The sequence below is a fragment of the Portunus trituberculatus genome, chromosome 18, assembly GCF_017591435.1.
Source record: "Portunus trituberculatus isolate SZX2019 chromosome 18, ASM1759143v1, whole genome shotgun sequence".
NCBI lineage: Eukaryota > Metazoa > Arthropoda > Malacostraca > Decapoda > Portunidae > Portunus > Portunus trituberculatus.
This window is the reverse complement of record NC_059272.1, coordinates 4,654,792-4,669,791: the sequence shown is the minus strand read 5'-3', so window position 1 is coordinate 4,669,791 and position 15,000 is coordinate 4,654,792. Positions and strand designations below refer to the sequence as shown.

Here is a 15,000-nt window from a genome sequence, read left to right as displayed (position 1 = left end):
GCCACGGAGTGAGCAGCAGGAGCCATTTTCCTAGCCGCCTCCCGCGCCGCTACCACCGCTAATGCCCCACTATCACTCATCTGTACCTTAATTTCAATTTAATCCTGCACCCATACCTCTCGAGTGATAGGAAGTCCATTTTATGCATGTATTTTATTGGGAATGATTAATGGTTTTGGTTTATAAGAACTTAAGATAGGAAGCCATGACCGAGGCGCGGCGGGAAAGGAGAGCCTGGCTGACCGATGTGTAATGTTTATTCCACCTGTTGTTATATTTTATTTAGACCAGCGGCGCATACTGGCGTGTGGCGTGGCAAACACTTCGAAAGACTACACATGTGAGAACGATAGTCTTATCAGGTCAGGGGGCGTTAGGGGGGGGGGGGCGTGAGATACGCGAGTGACCCTTATCGGTGGGTTGGGGGTGGTGGTGGAGGTGGGGGCGAGTTAGTTCCGTCGCCCGTGGGGTGTGGCAGCATTAAGTAAATGCGACAACAATTAGTTAATTGTGCGCGATTTATCACTAGATGTTTCTAATCAAAGCGAAATAGTGTTTTACTGAGCAAGGTAACGAAGGATGATGGTAAGGTATCAGGATGGTGCATGGGAAGGAAATGTCACCCAGGCCCGGCCATCAGACTCCTGCAGTGATTCACTCCAACCCACTATCAATATACTGCCGTGATCTTGTACTGATTTTACCTTCCGTCAAAACAGCTAGCATCATAATTTGTGTCAGGGGTACTTTATTATTAAAGGTTACTTTGTTTTATGAGCAGAGATGTACCTCGCTTCTCGTCTTGTGATTTATTCTATAGAAATATTGGATTAATGCCATGAGACAGTTACTTGACCTGTAATAACTCCTTAGGATTTAGACAATACTTTCAGAGATGAAGGTAATCGTTCTGTGTGGCATATAATTTCCATGATAATATGTTTATAATGCTGAATTGTTACCTGAAAAGTTTTTACAGTTGAATGAAAGTGTAGACCTGATTTTTTAAAAATTTATTTATTAATTTTATTATTATACCATGGACTTTACCTCAAGTAAGAAATAATGTCTTATTTCAGATGAGAAAATTCTTCCAAAATGGGGGATGGAATGCTCTCACTCTACTGGAACAATCACAGGGCCACCTTTTGTCATATACTGGCAACACTCAGGGAAAAGGTAAGATATCATGGTTGTGTTACTGAATGAAAGCACATTTATTCTCACTCAAGGACAGCTTAGTAGAAAGAAAACACAGATAATAATTTTGCTAGGTTAAGAGGGGTAATGCTATCTTTCATTGGATAGGTTACAAAACATTATTGTTTATGGAGAACCAATTAAAGTTTGAACAAGTTTCTGAAGTCTTTTCACACATGTGTAATGTATGTATAGGGAATATAATTGAATAAATGCAAGTGTACATAGCTTTCAGTATGAGAGAGGAAATAAACTAAAGATTTATCAGTGTGTTGTTCAGTAGGTAGTGCAATGAGTAGTGAGGGCATTAGTAAATGTGAGGGACACTTGAACAGTGTTACAAATGATAATAATAATAATAATAATAATAATAATAAACGGTTTATTAGTTAGGCAATGTAAAAAATTACACTGAAAATGTACAGGGGGACATTAACACAATGAACTAAAAATGCTTAACCTAATGATAATGAGAATAGTGGTGAAAATGATTGTGCATGTTCTTAGAGATTAAATTTTGTATCCTGTGGAGCTTCTTGTAAAATTGTTGTGCTTTTTGCTCTTTCAGGAACGGTACACAGATGCTACCCTGGCGTGTGATGGCAAATTTTATCCTGTACATAAACTGGTGCTATCAACGTGTAGTGAATATTTTGAAAAAATTTTCGAGCACACACCATGTAAACATCCAGTGATAGTGCTCAAGGACATAAAAGCAGATGCTCTTGAGGCTCTGCTTAATTATATGTATGCAGGTTATGTGAACGTAGCACAGAATGACTTGGCGAGACTAATAAAGGCCGCTGAGACCTTGTCAATAAAAGGCCTGGCTGTACCTGATGAACCACCTCCTGGGGAGGACAACAAATCCAACCAGTCTCGGTCTGGGAGGGAAGAGAGAACGAGTCCTCAGCCAAAGAGAAGACGACGTGAGGAGAATGCCAGCTCCCAGCCTTCCAACAGTCCCCCATCATCACCCAGAGCCTCTCCGTACCTGCCTGATGGTGAACAGTCTCGATCTAGAGCACCGAGTGAAGGGCACCGCTCAGAGAGAGTTGAGTCCACCGAACAGGCAGAACAACCTCCATCACAAGAGTCTCAGGCATCAGAAGTTAAGGTACTGCGTTCTGTGATGCATCTAAAATATTGTCCTCTTCAGTCCTTGACAATGGGACTCAGTACCGCTATATTATATGCACCGCTATATTATATGCACTGTTATTACTAAATCTAAATCTGTGTTTCAGGTTATGGTTGATGAATCACTAGTCAAAGAAGAAATGGTAGAAACTTTAGATAACAGTCAATCAGAAGGAATGGACACTAGTATGCAGTATGGTGGTGTGGGCAGTGATCCCAGCATGGATGGTACTGGAGAAGAACATTCCAACCGCATGTTACCAAACAAATATGACCAACCTGTCATCCCTGGTCAAGCGCAACCTCTTGCTGATGCTGTGGCTGAGGCCTTAGCGGGCCCTTCAGGAATGCAAGGGGTGAGATACAAAATAAAATGTCTAGAGGAGAGATTGCTGAGTGAATTATATATTTTTTCTGATTATTTTGGATGGAATTTATATGTAAATGAATGGATTGTATTTATTTTACCTGTGCTACATAGATGCTTAAGGTATGTTAAACTGGCCCTGACTTACATTTTTCCAAACAGTGGCTTGGAAGTGAAATGCCTGGGCCCGGTGGCTACACAGCTGAGGCTTATGGGAGTGAGGGTAACCAAGAGGTTCACCCTGCACCAACGGGAGCATCACACTCACAACAGCGGGTGAGTGTTGCTCTAAACCTTACAGAAAGGGAGCCAGTTGTAGAATTTTTTCCTAACCAGAGGAGAGCATATAACTGTAGATGAAACAGTGCTCTTGAATGGCAGTGAATTGGAGGATTTCTGCATAAATTTGCATACTATATCTTTTTATAGCATTTTCTTTGATATTGACTATTAGGTGACCTCTGGAGCCTTAATCCTGGTTGATGGCTTCAGAGTGCATGACGGCATCCCTTGATTTGATATTAACATGAGGGATTTATGGATTGCTTATAATGTGGGGCTCAGAATTGTCATGAGTTATTGCTAGCCATTCACATTGGCAAAGGTTAAATCCCTGCACACTGCCACACTTACAGCATCCAACTCCTTGATTGATGAGTGCCCCCCACCAGTTCTCTCTCTCTCTCTCTCTCTCTCTCTCTCTCTCTCTCTCTCTCTCTCTCTCTCTCTCTCTCTCTCTGCAGGATCTGCATGTTATACTAAACCAGTTGCACTAAATCAAGATGCTGTTGTAGTACAGTAATTGTATGAACCAGGTTTAAGACCTTATGAGGATGCAGTGCTAATAGTGACAAGTTACTATCAAACTATCAACCTTTTTTAAACTATTTTTTTTTTCTTTGACATTAGAGATGATGTAAAAATAATTGAAGGTGGATTTATATTCTCTTATGATGGTATGGTTGTGAATGAGCAAGGGAGTGCTTGTGTTTGCCTCATGATAGAGTAATTTCTAGTGAGGAGACTAAAGGCGGCGTCACACTAGCACTTTTTCCGTCGTCTCAGGCGATTTCCGTCGTCTTTTTACTCTTCTGTCAACTCTTTCCGTCGTCTTGAGTCAGACAGAACGCATCGTTTTCGTCTAGCGCCAATTTTAAGTCAAAATAAGAACTATGGTTTCTAATCAACACTTATTAAAAAATATTTTTTGTTAAACGGAAGAATGCTATTATCATGACAGAAGAAATTTAAATAAGTTGATGAATATATATTTGTATACATATTTTTTTCTTCTAGACTAGCAATGATAAGTTCCTCAGTTGTTTGTGTACAACTGGGGAGTGCGAATGTGCGACGCTTTTGAATATTTCCAAGGCAACTTCCAAGTAGCTGGCCAAGATGAGCAGTTATGTTATCTGTCAGTGAACAAAACACTCTGACGAATTTCTCATAGAGAGCATTAGAGGTCACCGTTGCCTTTGGGATCACAGAACAGCTGATTACATTATAAGGTGCAAAAAAGCCGCGGCTTGCTGGGGTGAATGAGGAGCCATGTTTGTTTACAATCGACAAGCGCGGCAAAAGCGGAAGCAATCTTGTGTGTGACGGCCACCGTCTGCAAAAGTTGACAGTCGTCAGAAAATTGACAGAAAAAGAAGACGGAAAAGTGCTAGTGTGACGCCGCCTTAAGGACTCCATCCTCTTAACATCCATTACTGGTTATGCCTTGGATATTCCCTTTTCGGAGAATGTAGGAGAACCAGAATGAAGGTGTGTTGTTTGCACTCATATTAAAGGCAATGAATTATGAATACAAGTAAGCTGGCAAGAAAATTCAATTTAAACTTAGTCTGAGGAGTCTGATTATTAATGATCACCAATAGATTTATTTGTGTTTTTTAATAAAAGGAGAAATAAGCAATTTTGATACAAGAAAAAGGGCAAAAATAATTTTGATGCAATAACTCATTCCCCTATAAGTATACCTGACTATTCAGTGTGTTTCTCCTGGTGTTTATTGGTGATGTACATTTTAGATTCTGTTGGTCATTGAATGGAAGGAGAGGATTGTGTATGAAAACCATGAAGAGAAAGAAAGCGAGAGCAAGAGAGCGTGTGTGTGTCACTAAAGTAAATCAATACAATGGATTTACCAGACCTTCACTATTAATTAATAGTTATTCAAAAGTAACACAAAGTTGTAAAAGTGATAAATCCACCTCTTTTAGCAACTAATATTGGATTTGGCTTTTATCTTGTATTAATACACTTTAAACTCAAGATAATTCTTCTTAAAAGTATAGACAACTGATTTATTTGTTTGGCTTTATTCATTTGTACCATTGATGTGTTTAACACCTCAAAGATCACAAGACTAGTCAAAACATTTAGGTAGTAATGAATGCTGGAGATGCATTATTAATGATCAAATTTCAAATAGTTATTTTTTGTCTTTCTTATTTTGATGTATACCTACCAATTGTCGTTCTGAATCACACTGCATATCCACCCAATTATGAGTTAAATTTACTTATTTATATTGAATACTGATATTGAAACATTTTTAGATCTTACTTTTTCCAGTTCCTTCTCTTTATGATGAACAATGAAGTAGTTTGATAAAAATAATTCTTTATGCAATGCCACAACTTGTTTCTGGGAGTTGGAGGCACAAAGGTGCAGGAGAAATTCTAAATGGCTCCTTTTCTGTTGTTTGTATACATAGTGATGAACAATTCCTTCTGATTTTCTATAGAAACATTTATTGGGGAAAAGGGACTAATTGTGTAAGGCAGCAGCTGAACCAATAATGGCTTGTTATAGTGCACTCCATTACGTGTTATGAGGCAAAATAAACTTGTTTCCGTGGTGCTGCTATGAAATGTATTGAGTAGAGTAATTGGTGATTTTGTTGAAATTTTTTCTTGAGATTGATGGATCTATCAGGTTTGTCTAAACAAATGAATTTTTCAATGTGTACAGTGTACTGTCATGAATGAAATTTGTATCCAAGGGAATAAATGGGGATGGATTAACTTCACAATGTTGAAAGGATTTTGTTTGTAGCTTCAAGACATTGGTATGAAGGAGCCAGCTGTTTAATATAGTGATCTAATGGACTTGTGGCACACTGCTGAGTTGTGCTGTTAAATTGAGTTACTTTGCCTCTTAAGAGTAAATGGAGCATGTGTTGTAACTGTTTGAAAGTAATAGCTCCTGTTGATATTAATCTGCTGATCAACATTAAGTAAGCATTTTCATAATCACATTTGTTAGTTGCAAATTTCAAGTTTCATGAAAGACTTGTAATGATGGAAATAATATCTTGCTATTATGAATTAGCAAAATATTGCTATTTCTGATGTATTCCTTAATTTTTTACTTCAACCTTCTGTGGTGTTTGCATCAATCTCTCTCTCTCTCTCTCTCTCTCTCTCTCTCTCTCTCTCTCTCTCTCTCTCTCTCTCTCTCTCTCTCTCTCTCTCTCTCTCTCTCTCTCTCTATATATATATATATATATATATATATATATATATATATATAGTAAAAGATCTCATTCTCCTTTTTGATAATCACAGTTTGTATTGGTCAGTGGAAAATTATGGGGAAAGGAGATTGATGAATTAATCAAGTGTATAGGATCACTGTTTTTTTTTCAATAATATAATCAGAAGGAATTGCTCAGTGTTTATTGTAGTTTTCATGATCTCTGCATGGTTTCTTGTAGACCAAGTAGAGACTGGGTGGGAGCTACAGCTGACTCATTATTACTGACTTGTTATAATTGCACAATTCCTCATACAGGTATGTTCTTTAAAGTTCTTGACCAAGTAATTCATATCAAGATTATTGAAGATTGCTGGAGTTCAGTTTTGTTAATATCTTTATCTGTGCTTCACAAACTAGATAGTTCTTATTTAATGAATAATTTATAAATCTGAGTTGGCTGTAGTTTCCCTTAGTTGTAACTGTTGCTGCTGTCACTCAAGTAGGTGTTTTATTCTTGTTAGTTGAGAGGACAAATGTTCTCTTGTTCAGCAATGGATATGATGATGGTCTGCTGACTGATGGTTCCATATCTACATGTCCCTTTGAAGAAATGCTCGGGCACCTCAAAATGTTATGCTACTTATGTTTATACAAGCTCTTCAGTGAATAAACTAGTCTGAAATGTGATTCTCTCAAGAAATAGTCACTTGTACATACTTAAAATCATATTCATCAAAGTTGAATATGTTTTGTCAAGTACCACTTTCAACACTGGTACTTCTTTCGTCTTTTTTTTTTTTTTTTATTTATTTATTTTTTTATTTATTTTTTTTTTTTTTTAGTTTGAATTTTTACATGGTCATTGATATGAGGCTCATAGTGCTGTGTGAGAATGTAAGACAAAAGAAGTACCTGTGTATTAAAGGAAACTATTTGTGTAATATCACGAAAAGGAAATGGGGAACATTACTGTATACCATAGAATATTGGGGCAGTGTACTACTATCTTTTGCTGTGAAATTCCAGATCTGTTTACATGTGCAACATTACAAACTATAACCAAAGGAAATTTTCTGTACTATGCGAAGATGAAGATTTACAATGAATATTTGAAAACGGGAAAAAAAGTGAAGTGTGTGTGTGTGTGCGTGTGTGTAAATGCAATTTGAGTGTTTGGATTTACATGTGTCATTGTGGGTTATCGATTGACAAGTAATGTGTTTGTTGCTGTAGAAATAACTGTAGGAGATTTTGCGCCAAATCATGAGAACCGAATGATTGTATTTTACTTGTTTATTTATTTAAATTTTACTTAGATTTTATGTAAGTGAGTAGTTTTATACTGTAAGAGAGAAATCAGCTGGTCTTGCGATAATGAGGGTTTTGTCCTCCTAGGGGTTAAGTGTTGTCAGCGAGGGCAGCTTTCTGAGGAGCTACAACGTGTCAACCTGGACAAAGCAAGTGTACCAGTGTCCATATTGCAATAAGTCTACTTTCAAGCAGATGAGTGACCTCAAGCGCCACATCAGGACACACACAGGCGAAAAGCCTTACAAATGCCCCCATTGTTCTTACTCCTCCACCCAGAGCACACCCGTAAAAACTCATATCTTTAAGAGACATCGTGATATGATGGTTGATATGATCTTGCCACCCTGAATACCAAGAAAAACTTAGTGCCATTATTTCTTGTCCCACTAAATTATATTGTATGCTGTTCAAGAATAAATGTGCAGATGTGTATATCAGTATTATTACTACTGATATTGTATATAACTGAAAATAAGCTTAATTTAGTTATGATTAAATGGGACTACTGAAAAAAGGTTTTGCATTCAGCTTTTCATCCAAGATTTTAATTTTGGTTTGTTGCCTTTAATATTTAATTTTAATTTTTTTATTTTACTCCAAGAGGTGAATATTGAAAATGAAAACAAGCATTTGCATATCAGATTAAGTTTTGATTAGCTTGGCCAAACCTTTGAGAGCATTGGAAACTTGGAAGCCTTGGCAGAAGCAGCACTAGTGACACTTTTGTTCTGTCTTCTGTAGGACAGTGAGAGAGGCAGCGTTGCATCCACCCCTGCCAAGGTGGGGAACACTGAACCTTCTCTAGGCTCACCTCAGCTGGCTTGCCCATACTGCTTCAGGGACACTTTTCGACAAAACAGCGACCTCAAGCGTCACATCAGAATTCATACTGGGAGAAGCCTTATAAATGTGCAACCTGTGTTTATAGAGCATCACGAAAAGATCTCTTGCAGGTCCATATTGCCAAAGTGCATTCATCTCATTAGAACATTAGTGTCCTTCCAGTAACGAAACTGTACTATAGGTCTTGTTGTGAAGACACCATGAGTGAATGAATATCAAAATCATTTAAGGTATTGTTATCATTAGTTTTCTCTCTCTCTCTCTCTCTCTCTCTCTCTCTCTCTCTCTCTCTCTCTCTCTCTCTCTCTCTCTCTCTCTCTCTCTCTCTCTCTCTCTCTCTCTCTCTCTCAAGAATTGAGTTTTATTTATCTTTTTATTTATTTTTTCCTCTTATGTGAGTTTCTCTTGCTGTGTGTGTGTGTGTGTGTGTGTGTGTGTGTGTGTGTGTGTGTGTGTGTGTGTGTGTGTGTGTGTGTGTGTGTGTGTGTGTGTACACATATTAAATAGGTGTTTGTCATTATAATTCTTACAAAAAAAAAAAAATAACCATGAAATTTCAAGAGTTGGTCATTTTTATTGTAACGTTTCATTTATATACATGCCACTTCACTCTGATCCCTATTCATGCAAACAAGGTCTAATCATAGAAAGTAACAGAAGCAGACCTGCCATGAAGAATAGCAAGTACTTGCTGTAGGACCACTTGCACTTTTTTTTGTGAAAACTGAAAAGCATTCTATGCTAAATCTGGCAAGAATTCTATGGCTGAATTCTTTTGTGTCTATGGGTTTGAGTCTTTTTATTATTATTCATTTATTTTCATTTTATTAAGATTTTAGATTATTCTTTAGGTGTTACGTTGGTTAATGAATGAAGCTGTTTTTCACTGGGATGTTATGTTGATAAATAAATGAAGCTGCTCTCTCTCTCTCTCTCTCTCTCTCTCTCTCTCTCTCTCTCTCTCTCTCTCTCTCTCTCTCTCTCTCTCTCTCTCTCTCTCTCTCTGGTTTGTGGGTGTCTTACTAGAATGATTTTCCTGTTTGCAGTTTGGATATGAGGAGAGATCAGATGGTCAGGTCCTTGCATGTTTCTACTGTGGCCAATCCAGGTTCAAGTCAGACTATTACTTTATGCGGCATATGCGCACCCATACTGGGGAAAGGCCTTATCCTTGTACTGAATGTCCCTTCCGTGCTGCCCGAAGAGACCACTTGAACCGTCACATGAAGAGAAAACATTGCCAGACACAGGCAGAGACTCAGAAATGATTGGTTTGACAACAATAGTAGTAGATATGTAATTTTCATGCGTGTCTTTTCTGTGAAAGTGAGCAAACCTGTACGTTGCTGCTCCCTTCACTGATGGAAAAGTCTGTGTAGGGCTTCTGCTTTGCTTCTTTTGCTTGCTGACATATGGGAATGGGACCTTACTTTACTGCAGGAGTGGTCATTGTTTTTATAATAGTTTTGAAATAGGCTGTGATGTAAGGGGAGCTTGTATATAGTGATATTTAAAAAAAACTATATATCTAATTGCACATAATTATCCCAAGTAATATGAATTTTATCCGGTGACAATTTCATAAAACTTTATCAAGGTTGTCATAATAATGTAATGTCACGATAAGGCTGTTTTGTGAAAGTGCTTAGACAACAGTTGTGAATGTGTTTGGGAATGTATTGCCATCAGATGGCCTTGGTGAGGAAAATTGGAATGATCAAGTCTGCTTTATTGATCTCTAGAGATTTCCTCTTTATTTTGGATGGTAAGGGATTATTTTGACATCATGAAAGTTCAGTGGTGAAGAGCATGTTGATCTCTTGGAATTTAAGATAATGAATTTAGAAAGTGCTGTTAAAATAAAGTTGGACTTCGTACTGTCTGGTAATGAAATTTTGTCAGTGGGGTGGAAAAACTCAGCAGAACTTTCAATATGGAATGTAATATTGATTGTGCGCGCGCACACACACACACACACACACACACACACACACACACACACACACACACACACACACACACACACACACACACACCGTGTAGTGTAGTGGTTAGCACGCTCGACTCACAATCGAGAGGGCTGGGTTCGAGTCCCGAGGCGGCAAGGCAAATGGGCAAGGCCTCTTAATGTGTGCCCCCTGTTCACCTAGTAGTAAATAGGTACGGGATGTAACTCGAGGGGTTGTGGCCTCGCTTTCCCGATGTGTGGAATGTGTTGTGGTCTCAGTCCTACCCGAAGATCTGTCTATGAGTTCTGAGCTCGCTCCGTAATGGGGAAGACTGGCTACCGAGATGAATTACACACACACACATACAGAAAATGTATACAAGATTATATGAAATGCAGTCTTGTTAGATATACACCATCATTGATGTATATTTAACATCTCATGAGAATTATGACATTTGAAAGAAATTTTAGATGGATCAAATTGATTGAAATTAATAATGGAATAATTAAGGAAGTTGTTAGACAACATCAGATGGAGATGGAGGTCATGCATTTTTGTAGGAAGGACTGTACCAGGTGAAAAAAAATACTCACCATAAGCATTGCCTTAGCCTCATCATTTACCATTTTTCTGAATGGTTTACTTTTCAGTCCTGATCATGATGTTAAATTGAAGCAGCATCACTTAGTCAACCACATTATGGCAGGAAGGTACAACATGATTCTCTCTCTCTCTCTCTCTCTCTCTCTCTCTCTCTCTCTCTCTCTCTCTCTCTCTCTCTCTCTCTCTCTCTCTCTCTCTCTCTCTCTCTCTCTCCCTGCCTAAAGAAGTATCAAGATATGTCATTATACATATGACTTATAGCTGTTACAGTTGTATGTTTATCATGATTACTGCCTTCGTAATTAGATATTGTCATGCTCAACTGCATGCACAAGACCCAGCAAATTCCTCATCATTGTTCCATTGTCATGGAATTTAGAGGAAAACCTTATAAAGGGAATTGTACAAGTGGGCTGAGGCTCAGATTTGAATTTCCCTGCTGTTCTCTCATAAGCACTTACTGTTTTGAACTACAAAATTAAATTAACACTGTGTTAGTGGCCAATGCATGGACATTACTTGAAGTAGTGTTTATTTGCGATGGATTCTTTACATTATGGTGATAATTACAAGGGTTCCGTGATTTGCTATACTTTGTCAAGAAGACTTCATTTGAATTTCATATTTCAGCGGCATTGACACCACATAAACTTAATAATGATCAGCATTGAGGGCCTCATTTCTACACGGGTAAAAATGTATTACTGAACACAGTTTGAGTTACTGACTTCAAGCTTTTGGGAAATAGCCTGAAACTAATTGTCAAATTTTGGGCAGAGTAGAACTCCACAAATATAAAGATGCATTGCAACAACTCTGTCCTTTTGCATCTGTCCTTTTGCATCTTTTTGTTTATAGTGTTTTTAAGGTGGAACTGTAAAAGTAGCCTTGACCTGGTGATGTTGAAGCATTGCAAACAGAAACAGTGATCTGTACTTGCTAGATTTTTAAGTATTTTTATTTGTGCAATAAAAGTCACTCATGATATGATGTTTGGTTTCCTTAAGGAATTGGTTACATGGGGGAAAAATCACAAAAGAAAAGCAAATTTGCATATTATCTATTACTCTGTATCTGCAGATACATTGGCTTCTAGACTAAAATTTTACCATTTGCCAAGAACACTAACATTCATATTCTTGCATGTTATTATATTTTCCCTAAAGCATAACTTTGTGGTTTTGCAAAGTGAAGAAAGTATTCAAGCTGACACTCTCTCTCTCTCTCTCTCTCTCTCTCTCTCTCTCTCTCTCTCTCTCTCTCTCTCTCTCTCTCTCTCTCTCTCTCTCTCTCTCTCTCTCTCTCTCTCTCTCTCTCTCTCTCCAGTGTATTCTGAATATAGTAGGTTATATGAAGGATAAAGGACCTAACTTGCAATTGGTTTATGGTGGTGATTGCATTTTGTGTAGTACAGAAGGTATCACTGATGAGTCATCTGTTATAAAAGTGTTGGATATTTGTTTTCATTTAGGTTACATTTTACTTTTAAGGCCATTAACTTTAATACTTCATACCCAGATATGATATGTCTATTATATAAAGATCATGATTAAGAAAAGTGGTAAATTAATTTGAAAATGAAACCACATTCTCATCTATGGATGGAATAACATAGTTACTTTTTGACAGGCTGCAGCAAGAATGAGCTCCAGGGAGGCTAAGGGGGCAAAGAATTCGTTGGCTCATCGGAAAGTCTCCTGTATCAGTAAAGAGACTGGCTTCATCACCAAAACTCACAGGAAACTTCCCTTTCGTAAGAGAAATCCCATATCCAAAGCCTTCTTTTATGGAAATGGAAAATTCTGTGCCCAGACAAGTTTCCGGTTTGAGGACAAAATGTGGTATGGACAGCTACTGCAGCAATTGACTGGGGTGTTACCTTCCAGTCATGCAGTGCATGCTAGGTCCCAACAGTCTCCTGCTTCCATGGCCAACCAGTCTTTGGGAATGGTCTCTCGTTCTCGCTGTAGCTCAGTCTGGACACAAGAAAAGCGTCAGCAGCTGGAAGCATCTTTCTTACAGTCAGTAGATAGAGAGACCGATAGAGAGATATCTATGCAGGAGCCAATCTTCCATATCCCTAAGCCCCCTGTGAAGTTGAGTTTAGATAAAACAAATTCTGAGTCAGGTATTGTAGAAAGTGACGATAGAAATGGAACTCTAAGAGAAACGGAAGAAATGTCACCTGAGCAGGAAGGCAAAACAACTCTAAAGAATTCACTGGATGAATATCTTCGGAATGCACCCATATATAACTTGGATTGGTTGGAATCCTTGAGAAATAAGTTTGAAGTGCGTGCAAAGGCTTCTGATTGTGATGCAGCTATGTTGGCAGAGACACAGAGACTTTTGGAAGAGAAAAGGAAGAAGTCACAAGCTTCTCTTGATAATTGTGTTGCATTAAGGATGAAACACCTTGATCTAACTTACCCGGGAGAAACTGCAGATGAGGATGAACAGGAGGAAGAGTTTGTACCATTGACACCAGAAATGGAAGAAATAATCGATAATGCTCTGATGAGAGGGCCACCAAATCAAGTTCTGATTGATAAATTCAATACACAGATCACCAGGCATGATATATCCACATTATCTGGCCTGAATTGGCTTAATGATGAAATTATTAATTTTTACATGAATTTGTTGATTGAAAGAGGTAAAAATGATAATTATCCAAAGGTATATGCCTTTAACACATTTTTCTATCCAAAATTGATGAAGACAGGCTTTGCATCAGTGAAAAGATGGACTAAGAAAGTGGATCTTTTCAGTCATGATCTGCTTCTCATACCAGTTCACTTAGGAATGCACTGGTGCCTGGCTACTATTGATCTCCGTACAAAATGTGTCAGATACTTTGACTCTATGCTAGGTGATAATGATAAGTGTTTAGAAGCACTACTAAAATATCTAGAAGATGAACATCAAGACAAAAAGTCATCACCTTTTGAAAAGACTGGTTGGATGGCTGAGAATGTGAAGGACATACCTCAACAAATGAATGGATCAGATTGTGGGATGTTTGCATGTATGTTTGCTGAATATTTGTCCCGTGATGCCGACATAACCTTTGACCAGCAGCACATGCCATACTTCCGAAGAAAAATGGTGTATGAAATTGTCACAGCCAACCTTCTTTAATGAGGTGCTTGAAACTTGTAGTTTTAGGTAGGTGAAAAGTCTTAAGACTTCAAGTAGATGAAGGATTAACAATTTTTGTTATGTGATTGCATGATTTGTCAATATTCACAGGAGTGGTTTTGAGTAAATATTAAAGGTATTCCATAATAGTTGACGTAGCTGGTTAATATTACAATGAAAGGAATTTGTCTAAGTCTCTCTCTCTCTCTCTCTCTCTCTCTCTCTCTCTCTCTCTCTCTCTCTCTCTCTCTCTCTCTCTCTCTCTCTCTCTCTCTCTCTCTCTCTCTGGAAAAATAATTGCCACCATTGAGCTTTGCAACATTTGAAAATGTCATTAGTGATTTTCCAATTGGATTCTACATAAAAAAATGACTATGTCTGGAGGATTATTCATTCAAAAAAAGAACTAGTTGAAGAATCATAATTTTACTGTTGCTGCAGAAAGGTGGAGCTTTACCAATGGATTCTGAGAAGGCCTAATGTCACATGTTGTAGGTTGTAGTGGTGTACTGCAGCATCTACATCTGGCTCAGGTTGGCATGATAGATGCTCATGGAAGTACCTATTGATGTTTAAGAGTAATTATTCTGTTATACTTATAAATGCTTACTTGCAAATGAAAACTTTGAAAACTAGGATGTCTTCACAGACTGTAGATGAACTTAAAAAAAGAAAAAAATAATTTAAAAAAATATCCAGGAGTTGTAATAGTACATGGTGTTGGCAGGAAAGTTTGGGGAGTGGTTTGTGATTCCAGTTATTCAGTAGACCAGTTTAAGGTATAAATACAAAGTAAGGAAATGCAAACTGGTGATGGCTGTGTATTTTTGGTTGATAGTAACCACAATATATATCTCCATATGTATGTTTGTTTTTTTAACTTTTGTAAATTGTATTGCTGATTAGGAGCTAGTAATTTCAATCTCATTGTGGTTTGAAATATTTAATTTAATA

General features: G+C 37.8%; 1 protein-coding gene across 17 annotated transcripts in view; it reads left to right on the top strand.

The window, feature by feature from the left end:
• The window catches only part of LOC123505594 (sentrin-specific protease 1-like), a 131,449-nt gene that overhangs the window by 407 nt on the left and 116,042 nt on the right, over positions 1 to 15,000 (top strand). For 13 of the 17 annotated variants that reach the window (XM_045257108.1, XM_045257104.1, XM_045257103.1 and 10 more), the window contains exons 2-5: positions 1,080 to 1,179; positions 1,769 to 2,317; positions 2,448 to 2,696; positions 2,870 to 2,983. In XM_045257108.1, coding sequence (XP_045113043.1) covers positions 1,099 to 1,179; positions 1,769 to 2,317; positions 2,448 to 2,696; positions 2,870 to 2,983 — 993 coding nt within the window. In that variant the 5' untranslated portion in view covers positions 1,080 to 1,098. Of the gene's footprint in view, positions 1 to 564; positions 586 to 753; positions 902 to 1,079; positions 1,180 to 1,768; positions 2,318 to 2,447; positions 2,697 to 2,869; positions 2,984 to 9,396; positions 11,891 to 12,534 lie in introns of those variants that run through there. The other 4 variants (XM_045257095.1, XM_045257096.1, XM_045257094.1 and 1 more) reach the window with 4 other exon arrangements.